Source organism: Podarcis raffonei, chromosome 17 (genome assembly GCF_027172205.1).
Source record: "Podarcis raffonei isolate rPodRaf1 chromosome 17, rPodRaf1.pri, whole genome shotgun sequence".
In the NCBI taxonomy this organism is placed as follows: Eukaryota; Metazoa; Chordata; class Lepidosauria; order Squamata; family Lacertidae; genus Podarcis; species Podarcis raffonei.
The window spans coordinates 4,280,820-4,294,577 of NC_070618.1; the positions used below are offsets into that span (position 1 = coordinate 4,280,820).

The 13,758-nt window shown below is 45.4% G+C and overlaps 2 protein-coding genes across 3 annotated transcripts in view; one reads left to right on the forward strand and one right to left on the reverse strand.

The window, feature by feature from the left end:
* The first annotated feature begins 113 nt into the window (after nt 1-113).
* Nucleotides 114-9,346, forward strand: LOC128405079 (purpurin). Its single transcript, XM_053371270.1, has 6 exons — nt 114-241; nt 3,299-3,419; nt 4,535-4,671; nt 5,933-6,045; nt 7,372-7,584; nt 9,123-9,346. The coding sequence occupies exons 2-6, from the start codon at nt 3,300-3,302 to the stop codon at nt 9,131-9,133; spliced, it is 594 nt and encodes a 197-aa protein (XP_053227245.1). The 5' UTR covers nt 114-241; nt 3,299; the 3' UTR covers nt 9,134-9,346.
* A 1,834-nt stretch (nt 9,347-11,180) lies between these two features.
* The window catches only part of IDUA (alpha-L-iduronidase), a 59,875-nt gene continuing 57,297 nt past the window's right edge, over nt 11,181-13,758 (reverse strand). For both annotated transcript variants that reach the window (XM_053371263.1, XM_053371264.1), the window contains 2 exons: nt 13,263-13,363; nt 11,181-12,483 (listed from right to left, as the gene is read on the reverse strand). In XM_053371263.1, coding sequence (XP_053227238.1) covers nt 12,386-12,483; nt 13,263-13,363 — 199 coding nt within the window. In that variant the 3' untranslated portion in view covers nt 11,181-12,385. The remainder of the gene's footprint in view (nt 12,484-13,262; nt 13,364-13,758) is intronic.

Consider the following 13,758-nt stretch of genomic DNA (forward strand, 5'->3'; position numbering starts at 1 on the left):
GCAATGTGTGTTTGATAACAGCTGATGGTCCAGTGTGGGGATTACTAGTGAAGTTGTTTACATAATGGATTATCCATCTTTAAGCATCTTACTCAGGTCCAGGAGACAAAGAGCCAATTAGTGCCTTTCCAAACACCTTATTTAAAGGCAGCCAGCACAGTGCTATCCATAGTCAGGCCCCTTCAGAGCAACAAGAACAAATTGCTTGGAATAAATTCAAGAAGACTCAGCAATCCATCAGGTAGGTCTTTCAATAGCTGTAGAGGATGCAATTTTGTGTCATTTTATTCCTGATTCGTTGAGGTGTCTTCTTATTCCATCTACTGAGATGCATTCGTTATTTACATAGATAATTAGTTTTTTGCTGCCTTTGGCCAGTTTTTAATACAATCTCTGGTGGGGAAGCCCAGCTTCCATGTAAAGTGGTGTGATCCACTACACAGATGGTGTAAGATGCTTTTGATGGGCTTCCATAAGGTTTGGACTACGGTGCAGATCAGATACCTGAATTTCATGGCAAGATGTTGGCTAAAAGATGTCCACCCTTTGGTTTAACAAGTTCGACCTGATACATGTGTTGTCTGGAGGGATATGAGGGGGTCACTGCAAAGTGGCTGTTTCCAGATTGCTAACAGTAACACCTAAAGAACGGCAATTACTGTACATAGTTAGGCCAGTAATGGGATTCCGGTTACTTCAACTTTATCCTGACACGTTAAAGTCCAGGAAAGCTTCAGCATTTGAGTCTGCTCACTAGGTACACTAACCCTCAAGCAACGCGGGTAGTGCTGTGGTCTAAACCACAGAGCCTCTTGGGCTTACTGATCAGAAGGTTGATGGTTTGAATCCCTGTGATGGGGCGAGATCCCATTGCTCTGTCCCAGCTCCTGCCAACCTACAGTTGAAATCACACCAGTGCAAGTAGATAAATAGGTATCACTGTGGCGGGAAGGTAAACGGCGTTTCCGTGCACTCTGGCACTCGTCACGGTGCCCCTTTGCACCAGAAGTGGTTTAGTCCTGCTGGCCACATGACCCAGAAAGCTGTCTGTGGACAAACGCTGGCTCCCTCAGCCTGAAAACAAGACGAGTGCCATAACCCCATAGTTGCCTTTGACTGGACTTAACCGTCCAGAGGTCCTTTACCTCTCTACCTTTACTAACCCTCAGCAATGCCACATCAATCCTTTGGAAGGTTTCTTTTATATAATTTTTATTAGTTTTTTTAACATATCATTTTCAACAGTAATTAAACATACTTTTACATCTTATTCAAATTTTTGACTTCCATCAATCCTGTCTGAAAATTTTCCAATCTAATCTCTCAGTATGCATTTCTTATCTTCCCTATTATAATTCAAACTCATAACCAATATCTCTTTTTCTACTTTGTAACCCTTCATATATTTCTCCTTACAAAACTTCTTGTAGTCCTACTAGCGTAATTTGTTGATTACAGTTGCTCTTCAAATAATTCACATACTTCTTCCAATCTTCTGTAAATCTCTGGTCCCTCAGGTTTTGAATCCTTCCTGTCGTTTTGTCCAATTCTGTTCCAAATCCTTTTTGTCAATTTGTTCCAAATCCTTTGGAAGGTTTCTAGGGGATAGAATTGGATGTTACACCCAACCTAGTGCTTCATTGCTTATGGTTTGGATTCTGGAAATCTGATTCCTCTCAACTTTAGGTTAGCTTGACCTCCCTCTCCTGCTTAATACTCACAGCTTGATCAACCGTGTGGCAGCTGCCTTGCCTGTTAACGCTCAAGGCAAGGAGATGGACACACGTAGCAGACTACTGCAGGCAGATCACCTTGTAGGATTAGGGAAACTTCCTGGACGGAACAGATGGAAAATGCACAGCCAGGCCTTGTCAGAGACCAGCTGGATGAGGGGGAGTGGTGGGAGCCGGCAGCCCAAGAGCCCTCCAAGAAGGGCTCTGGCTGGCTGGATGAAGAAGACTTCTGGGAACCTGCCTCCCAAGACAACCCCCTCCCAGGAGGACACCTTAGAGCCTGGAGCCTGCTGGTGGGACATTGAAGAGCAGTAAGCCGAAGGGATGAGCTGGGAGCTGATAGAAGCAGGAGACTTGAGTGATCAAGGCTGTTCAGGAGAAGGAGGGCCCTCCAGGAAAGATTAGAAGCTGACTGTCACAGTGTTTGTGCAGACAGTCCCAGTCCCGCTGGCTCTCCTCCCCCTCTGGCTCCCCACTCAAGGAGGGTCCTGCACATTGCTGAGCAATGCACCAGACAAGCCCAGAAGTGGAGCCGACCCCCTTGGCACAGCCTCCATTTGCTTAGTAGGGATCCGGAGTGAGAGGCGAGAGGGGGGAGAGCATGCCTAGGACTCAGTTTCGTTAAGACGAAGCAGGGACATTAATAATAATAATTATATTATTTATACCCCGTCCATCTGGCTGGATTTTCCCATCTGGCTGGATTTCTTATGGAGGAGCATTCTATCATATAAATCCCCACCTGCGGTCTGAAACGGCACAGGCTAGATACAGCTTGACCACCTTAGAACTAGATCTCAGTAACAACTTGCACACAGTAGTCGCTGGACTGGGGTTCTGGATACTGACCAGCAGAGAGGACATACATCAAGGCAGTAAACCTATGGTCCATTTAACCCAATAGAGCTTTCTTTGGAGTAAACATGGATGAAATTGGGCTTCAAGGGTTTCAGAAATGTCAAGTTTCAAGGAAAGTAACTCGAAAGCATACTTAAATCAATGAGGCGAAGGGAGCACGAGAGACATTTGCAGCAGAATATTTGCAAACTATAAATGATGTGTAAGGTGATAAAGTAAACAGACATTATTTGTGAGACAGTTATCCGGTTGTTTGATACATTCAAGCAGACATCTCTGCTGGATAAATGCAGATGAGTCAGTCTCAATAATTTAGCTTCTCTCATTGTAGATGGCAGCGATTTGTGTTGTTATCCCCTTATATTCCCCCCCCCCCTAAGTATTTTTGGACTTCTGAGATCCCTGAAGTTCCCCTGAGCTTGCTTACACTTCTCTGTTGGGAAAGGATGGTGCTGTTTTGGCACTTTGGAAAATGAATTCGCTATTGGCATAAGACCTTACTGCAGATAGAACTCACAGTGTGCCAAGAACCCTTAGTTAAATGCATTTCCTAGGATTTGGATGTCTCCAGTGCCACCCTTGAACCCACCGCCAATAGTGGCAGACCTTGGGATCTCAAATTTCAGTGACCCCTGTGTGACACCAAAATTCAGCGCCTCCCTGAGCAAGTTTCTAATCGGTGCTGAACAAACTGTGTTGCTCCACAGAATGAAATACGCTCAGTACACATTCCTGGTGACGATCATCTCCATTATCGATTACTCCTCGGCGCAGCCTTCGTGTGCAGTGGAATCTTTCTCTGTGAAGGAAGACTTTGACCCCAAGAGGGTAATTATGAATGCTTTCTAACATAAAGGGTGACAGTGAGCTTGTGTAATGCAGTTCATTTGCAAAGGTGTTGTTTCAAGCCACCCCAATCTCCAAGCGGTGAAAGATTCCCACGGTTCATGCTTCTTTTTGGAAATGAGGCACTGTGGAGACTGTGGTGTCTTGATGATATATGGTTTATTTACACATATATACAACTTGAGTCTATGGTGTAGGGGTTCACTGTATCAATACCCCATAAGGGTCTTGTTTCTCTCATAGTCGCAACCTTGAATTCAAACAAACATCAAAGATCATGCTTTGCCTCTCTGGCTTTCCATCTGGCTGCTTTTGCTTCCAGCTTCTAGCTCAAAAGAAGCCAAATTTCAATTCTAAACTCTTGCTTTATTCCTCCTCACTATCTAAGAGTTGAGGCTGCGGCCCCACCCATTTGCTGTACTGTCTTGCACAGAGCCTCTTCCTTTGGTCTCTTTATACCTCACCAGGAGACTAGTCTGTCTATTTCCTGGAATTTGAAGGTTTGATTAGCTTTTTAACACTTGCTGGATTCAGGGATAGAAGAGTCTGGTGCTTAGCTTAATGCACACACACCAAACTCACAACAGTATAAATGTGATGGGAATGACAATTAAGTTTCTGAAACGTCCTTTCCAGTTTGCTAGCCATCCTTGAGTCTTTCTCAATTTTTGGGCTTTGGTCTCTGCTTCCGAACATGCTTCCCTCAGCTTGTCATGTTAGGGTTAGTACACATGCCACTGGCATGCAAAGGTATTGGAGCTGTTTCAATGTCATTGGTGGTAACATATGCAGAAAGGTGACCACACAGGCAGGGCCAGTGATGTCTCCCACCTGCAGCCTCAAGCGGTGCAGATCCTGCTGATAAACTGAGCCTTGGTCTTCAGATGTTGCCACATCAATTACTTGGAAGGGCTCCAGAATTAGGCTTTATCCATGAACCAATGCTTAATTGTTTGAAATTTGGATTTGGATTATAGAAGTCTTCTTGCTTTGAACTTTCAGGCAATGCCTGGTAACTCAGCTTCAGTTAATACTCTAGCCTGGTGCCATGTGGTCACTGTCCTTCCTGGTAACTTTCAATGTCCTTTGCATTTTAGTATGCAGGTAAATGGTATGCGCTGGCCAAGAAAGACCCAGAAGGCCTGTTTCTACAAGATAACATCTCAGCTGAATATACCATTGAGGAGGACGGCACTATGATTGCATCTTCCAAAGGCAGAGTGAAGCTTTTCGGGTAAGTCACGGGATGACCTCAAGTGGGCTTCCTTGTATTCCTGGTCACCTGCTCCTATGACATCGTATTCTGTTCCTGTGATCAAGATGTGTTGTGGCAACTACTAGGTTGTAGGGCTGGGTTGAAGTGGGGGGAAGGTGCATTTGCAAAAGAATCCCCACCCCCCCACAAATTCCAGCAGTTGTTGAGTGTGGGGACCTGCAAATTGGGACAAAAATATTCATCCATTCATAGATAGTGCAAGAAACACTGTCCTTCCTCTGGTTAGACTGGAGATGTTATCACATACCCAAATCTGATTTGCTACATAATCAGAAAGCCTATAAGGTCAATGCTTCATAATCTCACTTTGATTTTGCTGTACGATGGACCAAATGTCATTGTGTGGTCTACATGATTCTCGAATGGTCGCATTTCAGGATGTGGGCCTCTCAAGGGAAGGATTTAAGTCCTTACACAGCCAACGAAAGATCGGCTTCTGAAAAGTCACTCAGTGAGAGGAGACAGGAAGAGATACACTAGACCAGAGATACGGTCAAAAGCATTTTGGTGATGGGGTAAATTGGATTCAGATTATTAGAGAGAGGCAAAAGATGGTTACGCAATGCAGGGGTGGAGGAACCTGTGGTCTTCTAGATGTTGGACTCCCAACTCCGATCAGCCCTAGTCAACATGGTCAAGGGTTAAGGCTACTGAAAGTTGAAGTTGAACAACATCTGGATGTCCATAGATTTCCCCGTCTCTGTTGTAAGAGTAGACCAAGCAAGTAGGATTGGAATGCGCATGGAGGCAAGTAGGATACAGGAAAGGCGGACAGGAAGAGGCCTGAAGGGTTAGGATAGCAATGCAGAATCAGATGAGAGCTGAGCAGGATACTGGTCTGGGTGTCATGTTCAGAAGCAGATGAATCCTATTTCAATACTGGCAATGAGACAGTGTGCACCACCACTCTCCTTTTTAAAAATTAGTTTTTATTAAAGATTGTCTTGTGTAAAAAACAGACAGACGAACAAGAAAGAAAAGTACATATAGCGTCTCCACTTTCCATTCATAGAGTTTTTTTCACACCACCACTCTTGAGGGCAGCAAGCTTTGCAGGCACACAGAGCTCTGGCCTCCAACAAAAGGGAGCAGTTGAGAGACCTGATTTGGCTCCCACAACCTCTCTAGGATCTGCTGCCTGAGGCAGCTGCCTCACTCTACCTAAAGTTAGAGCTGGCTCCGATTAACGAAACTTCTTCTTCCTGTCTTCTTGTTTCAGGTTCTGGGTGATCTGTGCTGACATGGCCGCCCAATACTCGGTGCCTGACCCCACCACTCCAGCAAAAATGTTCATGAATTATCAAGGCCTGGCAAGCTATTTGTCAAGCGGAGGTGAGCAAGATATCCCTTGTTGCTCGTGGGTGAGAATGTGGAGAAAAGGGGGATGTCAAAGAGTTGTGCCTCATTCTGTATCCCAAATGAGGCGGGTGTATGTCTTGTGGCCCCTTTTGACGTTATCTTAGCAGTGTGGAAGCCCTTCCTTCACCGCTTAGATTTCTTTCTTTATTGAAATATGTCTCACCTTAATATAAAATATTCAGAGTGGCTTGTAATAAGAACAAAACGAACAGTTATGGGGGGGAATCAATAACACAATTAAAACACACATTAAGAATAGAACTCTGCAATGGGGCTATGTAGACCTCCCTTCCAGATCTTGGGTACCCCAGCTAGAAAAGCCCTGCATTTCAGGTCACCTGGGAGGAGCCCACAACATACCTTTCATACTCACTAGAGCAAAGAGGAGCTGTTGCCTCAGCTCTCTCTTATACTGTATTGTACCCCACTTTTTTTATTTATACTGGGAGGAATTCAACATTGCGCCAAGTTGACTGTTCCATCAACACAAGCATTTTGGCTTGCCAGACAGAATACCCGCCCCCCTCTTCTCCTACCACAATGCTGTTTGTTCCAGGGGTTATCTCAACACCCTCTACCAGATCCAATTTGCTGACAGGACTCATTAATTGAATCCCACCTCTCAGATTTATATCCCACCCTTTGACTATAGTCAGTGCTATTTTCCTAGAAAAAGAGGTGCCAGAACTCACCATGAACACCTCCCTCGTTCTCTTACAATGGCAACGGGCCCACCTGAGAGGTGCCGGAACTGAGTTCTGGTGAGTTCCAGCCGAAAAAAAGCCCTGGCTATAGTCCTCAAAGAAGCTTTTGCTCTGTAAATGCCCAATGGACACACTAAGAAACACACTCTTAAAATCCGAAGAAATTCAACCAGCTCTGCTCAAGTGTCTGCTTTGTATCTTATTTTCTCTTCTGGTAGCTAACGTTCCATTCCTCTCCACTTCCCAAGTGTTAGAGAAGACTCGTAGAGCAATTGTAGCCAGAGATAAAACCAAAGGAGAACTCTGATCCACTGATTCTCCTTTCCTACAGAGTTTAACCTCAAATCTTTGTAGCTTTCTCCATCTGCCAGGAGGGAACCGTAACAGTTCTGAACTGGCAGGGCTGCTACTTATGCAGTAACAACAAGATGCAGCCAAGCTCGGATAGTCAACATCGGCATTGCACACAGATGCCCGCTTTCATTCTTCCATCACTCAGGGTTGGGGTGGGAGGGAATTATGCGTGAAGCCAGCCCTGGCTGCAGAACACTTTGGTATGGCTTCAGGTGACAACATGCCATTGGTATGGTTTCAGGTGACAACTACTGGGTGATTGACACAGACTACGACAACTATGCCATCACCTATGCCTGCCGCAGTCTGAAAGAGGATGGCTCCTGCGATGACGGCTACTCCCTTATTTTCTCTCGCAACCCTCGTGGTCTCCCCCCAGCCATTCAACGCATTGTGCGCCAGAAGCAGGAAGAAATCTGCATGTCTGGCCAGTTCCAGCCTGTGCTACAGTCAGGTATGTAGAAACACACAGACACAATTTTGCTCCTTTCTTGAATGAGGGAAGGTTCAAGGTTGCTCGGGTTGTTCTGTACCAGCTGTGAAACGGTCGTGTGGACAGCCAACCTACAAGAAAATCTGGTCATGCGACCAGACGACCTGAAGGAGCCACACATGACCCTCCTGGCTGATTTACAAAAAGCTCACATGGGTGTTGTCTCAGGCAGGATAGGAACAACAACAACAACAATTGTCAAGCCACTATGGGCTGCCTTCAGATGTCCTCTAAAACTTGCGTAGTTCTATATCTCCTTGACATCTGAGTAAGGTAGGACTGGGCTAAACTGTGGTGCTTTGGACACCATTGGACTGCAACTCCCATCATCCTTGACCACTGACCATGTAGGCAGGGACTGATAGTCTTGGGACCACAGGTTAGCCATGTCTGCTGTAAGGCATATAAAAAAAGAGGGAATTCTTTTGTGAAGGCTGCCTTGGGCACCAGTATGTTCTGGCACCAGTATGTGCCAGCAGTATGATTCTGTGACAAGGCCTGCTTGGTGTTTTGCATCACCAACAAAGAGGAAATGAATCACAAACGGAAATGAAAGGCACAAATCTGCATTGAATTGGCGTCAACTTCTTTATATATTGAAATAATGACTATAATTTAAATAAAAATGCATCTCATCATAACATGGTAGGCAGGGACCAGTGCACCTGCTGATTGTGCTGTCCAGATGCTCAGTTGATGGGTCACTTCCTGTCCCCTCCTCCCTTCTCAGGGTTTTTCAAACCTTTAACTGGGACTAGGACTGCCCCTCTGTCAAGCAGGACACATGGCTACTTCAGGACTTTTGGGGGCAGCATCTAGGCTGCAACACTAGCCTGCCTGAGTGGTCAGCCAAGTGACCCCAAAGGCCAGCCCTTCTGCACAAAGGCCTTCTAAAGCTCTTGCAGCTTGCTCCTCAGCTGGGGCAGTTTTTCTCCAGTACATGGTCTGCATAGCTTGGTCCTGGAACTTGTCCACTTTGAGTTTGATCCATAGCTGGGAGGTGGCAGTTTTGAAACCAGAATTTCAATTCAGTCTTTGCTACGTAATGATGAGGGAGGCTTCAAAGCAAAATCTCAGAGACAAGCTCTACACTTAAAAAATAATATTTTTACACATGTACAAGCTGAGAAGCCAAACCAGCTTCAAAATTAAGGGGAGCTCTAAGCAAGTGTTCACCCACTCGCTTCCACTTTCCGCTTGGAGAAAGAAAAGAGTTATTAGGGAAAAGTTACGCACCCCCTCCCTTCACTTAGAATTGTTCTCTCTCAAAGCAGCTTTGCTTGGATGTTTTGTGTGTGTTGAAAGCCTTTGTTCCACCATTGCACTTGTGTGTATATGTGTGAGTGATTTCTGCATGGAGGTTTCTGAGGCAGTTAATAAATAAAACAGCTGGAGCTCAACCATACCTTGACATATGTAACAATGCAAAATGATCTAGTTTGCATCGTGGTTATGGCAATGCAACATCTAATGTGTGCTGTTCTTGCTTGTCTCCACAGGGGCCTGTTAAATCAAGACTCCTTCAGAGTTGGAGCAGAGGCCTGATCTCTGCATCTTGAAGTCGTCCATGTAGTGTTTGGATTAGAGCTTTTCCTCAAACACATCTAAGTGTTGGCTTGTTGTTTTTATTTTACGGCACTTGGGTGCTACACACCTCGCTTGTCTGAACTCAAAAGAACTGTGTTAACGTTTGTCAATAAATGTTTTTAAGTAATCTTTTAAACTGCTTCTTCACTCTGTGTTCAGATGGGCAAATGTGTGGGGTTGGAGACATCTGTGGGCAATTCAGGAACGTTGTGGCTTTCGTCTTCGTCACACACAACCCCTCACAAAGAAACAAAAGTCCTATGTCGTGGCACCATGTAGCACCGGGTTTCAAGTTTCAGCTGCCAGTTTTGTGTGCAAAGTGGTCCAGGTCAATGGGATGCACTTACCACATAAATAGTAAGTGCCAAAGGTGTTCTCATGTTGGGGGAGCAGGAGGAGCAAAGAAACAAATGAAGTGGGAGCTAAAGTAATGTTTGAGGCCTAAAGGAGCCAGTCTGTCAGACAGAGAGAGCCAGAGACCATTGATCAAGAGAGGGCAGGGGAATAAAGTATAGTGCAATCCTGTGCAGACTTACTCAGATGTCAGCCTTTCCGAACAGAAGACAGCCACATCCATTCATGTGCACACATTTACACAAAGAATGACTTGGTCGTGGTCCTCATCCTTCCCTCCAATAATAAAATACATTCTGAATGCAGAAATACTGCAGCTCTCCTTCCTCAGTCACGTACTAGGCCTAGTATTTGTAAGGATCCTGAGCACTAACTAGTAGTATGAGAGACTGTGTAAATACTGGAGGTGGTGTGTGTGTGTCCCCTTCATTTTTTTCAACTGATCCTGAGAGTGAGAGCAGGCAGTCCTGGGAGCCAACATATCTCTGTAAATTACAGTGGTACCTCAGGTTACATACGCTTCAGGTTACAGACTCTGCTAACCCAGAAATAATACCTCGGGTTAAGAACTTTGCTTCAGGGTGAGATCAGAAATCGTGCTGCGGCGGAAGCGGGAGGCCCCATTAGCTAAAGTGGTGCTTCAGGTTAAGAACAGTTTCAGGTTAAAACAGACCTCCGGAACGAATTAAGTACAGTGGTGCCTCGCAAGACGAAAAGAATCCGTTCCGCGATTCTCTTCGTCTAGCGGTTTTTTCGTCTTGCGAAGCAACCCCATTGGCGGCTAAGCGGATTAGCGCTATTAGCGATTTAGCGCTATTAGCGGCTTAGCGGGCTTAGCGGCTAAGCTGTTAAAAGGCTATTAACAGCTTAGCGGCTTTGAAAAAGGGGGGGAAAGCGGGGGGGGGGGAAATGGCAAGACTCGCAAGACGTTTTCGTCTTGCGAAGCAAGCCCATAGGGAACTTCGTCTTGCGAAGCACCTCCGCGACGGAAAACCCTTTCGTCTTGCGAGGCACTCGTCTTGCGGGGCACCACTGTACTTAACCTGAGGTACCACTGTATTGGCCCTGGCTCTTACCTTTTAGAGGTGGATCCCAGAGCTGGACCAGACTGTTTCAGTCTACCAAACACAATAAGATTGAAAGCCCTCCTTTTATTTAGTTTTTTAAGCTCAAAAACAAGTCATCCACTTTGGGAGAGCTGGGCAATGGGTACTTTGAATTTCAAAAAAGTGCTGTGGATACCAGTTACAAAATGGCTGCCACATCTAAAAGACCCCAAAATGGCACAGGTATGCTGCCCCATCGATGTGGGGGGAGCACCTATATCAGCAACCGCCGTGGACACTCTCCCTTGTCAAAGAGATGCAATGTATTATTTACTTAAATCTAGTGGAAAGCGTCCAGCATTGCTCAAGAATGCTAAGAAACTAAAACAATTCAGTGCAGTTCTGAAAATTTAATTCCATCATCTGGATTCAAAATGGTGTCCAAATTGTATGCAAACGTAGAGGAAAAAACCTGCTCCCTGATCTTAGGAGCTGTCATGCAAAATTTGGTTATGCTATGTTAGGTATCCAATCGCCCACAGAACAAACAAAGAGACAAGGAACCTTCCGAAATATATAGCAGATCTTTATTCAAATGAGAGATTCCAAAAATTGCATGTAGCATCCAAGCTCAACATGAGTGCCTTTAATCAACTTTTTGTTTCGCGCAAGCATAGAAAATACAAACCTACTTCTAAAACCAAATTCTTAAAAAGATTGGCACTTGCTATCTTCCCACTCCTGAGCACATTTCCCAGAATGCTATTCTTCCAGCCCAGGGGTCAGGAAACTTTTTCTGTGGGGGGCCGGTTCACTGTCCCTCAGAACTTGTGGTGGACCAGATGGGGCACACGCCTTCCCTACTTCCCTCAGAGACAGAGCGACTGAGATACCTCCACTCACCGCATTCAGATGGAGCAGGCTGGGCTGGGCTGGGGAGGGGGCACCCCACTGGTGCTGGGTCTCGGCCATGTTGCCAATGTGCCACCGCCAGGCAGCACAGAAGAGTCTTCCTCCTCTTCCTCCTTGCAGGCTCTCTGCTCCCACTTCTTCCTGCCCCTTCGCTTCTCCTCCTCCTCGGAGCAAGACATCAACAAGGCGCCCTGCCCTGCGCCTCACCCCAATTGGAGCAGTGAGTCTCAGGAAGGGTTACCATTGGCCGCCAGCTTGCATCAAACCGACCAGTGGAGGGGAGGCCTGAGATTGCTTAGGCTTTGGATTGGCCAGTGTCACGGAAGTCTGAGCAACCTTGGAGCATGCTGGGAGATGTAGTTGGGGGGGTCGCAAAAAAATGGTGCCTGAAAAAAATTGGGGGGGGGGTGGAACCGTTCACGGGCCGGATCCAGAAGGCAATTGGGCCAGATCCAGCCTGCGGGCCGTAGTTTGCCGGCCCCTGTTCCAGCCCATTCACTTTTCTTTTTTTCTAATCCATTTGACTCTCGAAACTAGTTACTGCAGGGGCTTGAAGAAGTGCTTACATCAGCAGCTGGCGTCCCTTGGGTTGTGGGGGGAGGCAGTTCTGTTGCCTGCCTTAGGGTGCTACTTTATTTTTCAAATTTATGTCTTGAAAACAAAACTTTTGGCGCTCTGGAGTGGCTTCCAGTCGCTCTCCTCATTTCTCCTCTGACACACTGGAAGTCAAGTTGTTCTGGGCACTGTGAGGGGGAATTTCTTAAAGAGTATGAAGAACCACTGCTTTAAGGACTTGTAGCCTAACAAAGTGCAAGTCTAATTCTGTAAGTTCTGGCTTGCCTTTGAGGTGCTCTTGGCCTTTCTTAAGATGCTTCATTGTAGTACACTGGGAGAGAAAACGGCCCCGCTCTGCCCCAGTAATCCACAGCTCGCACTTTGTAAAACCCTGAGACGGTTGTTTCTGTAGAGAAAGTCCAACACAAATAGTTAGTTGAACATCTTGGTTATACTGAGAAAGACTGGGGGGAAAACTACATTGACAAAATGCCTTTATTTTGGTGTGTGTTTTTAAAGTAGATGCTTATCTCTGTAGCCAAATGTTCAGATAAGCCAGGAACCAAGTATTTGTACTTTGTGGTAGTAATTGAAGACCATTTTTTGTTTTGAGAAGAATGAAAAAGAATTTTTTAAAAAAGCTGTCTGCCTTTAAAACTGCCGGGTCCCTAGACTGAATCTTTGATCCTTCTGTGTACTTTTAACCTTCTTACACAAAGCATCCCCTTATAAACCTGTGTGGAACTTCTCACTATGTACCTTAAATCTTCCCATACAGTTTAGCTCTTCTTGAGCAGAAGAACTTCTACAACCAAAAGCAACCATGATGATGATGATATTATTATTATTATTATTATTATTATTATTATTATTATTATTATTAATACCCCACCCATCTGGCTGGGTTTCCCCAGCCACTCTGGGCAGCTTCCAGCAAAGTATTAAAATACAATAATTCATCAAATATTAAAAGCTTCCTTCCTTCACACCAGTGGCGTTTAGGAACCTGAATCTATAAACAGCGACATATAGACTCCATTATCAAGCAAGGAAACATTACAATTCCTCAAGATTGCTTCAAAAAACGAAGCAGCCAATTTTAAAAAATGTTGTGTGGAAGAATTGAAATGATCTTAATTTGCTTTTCTTCTAAAATTAAAAATAAAGAAAGACACTGGACGTTACCTGGGCTGTAGACCAATGCTGTAAATATACTGTCTTTGACACTGATTTGGCGGAATGTTTTTCCATCCTGTGAGAAAAACACTTCAAATTTTTTCAGGCACCTATGAAGAAAAACAAACAAGCACATCACAGAGACTTGCAAGCTTATTGCTGTTACCCTGCAAGGAAAAGTGATTTTTCAGAGGAAAATAAGCAGAAATTAAAGACAACCGTTCCAAACCTATTTACTGTATTTTTTGCTCTATAGGATGCACCCGACCATAGGACGCACCTTGTTTTAGAGGGGGAGAACAAGAAAAAAAAATTCTCCCCCTCTCTGCCTAGCGCCCCTTCAGCAAAGCGGCAGGAGAAATGGAGCCCCTTCCATTTCTCCTCCCGCTTCGCTGAAGGGGCGCTGCGCAGCTCTCCCTCTCAGCTGAAGCCAGGAGTCTTGCTCTCCCGTTCTCCAGGCTTCAGCGAAAGCAACACGAAGCCTCCGGAGCCCGGAGGGAGCGCT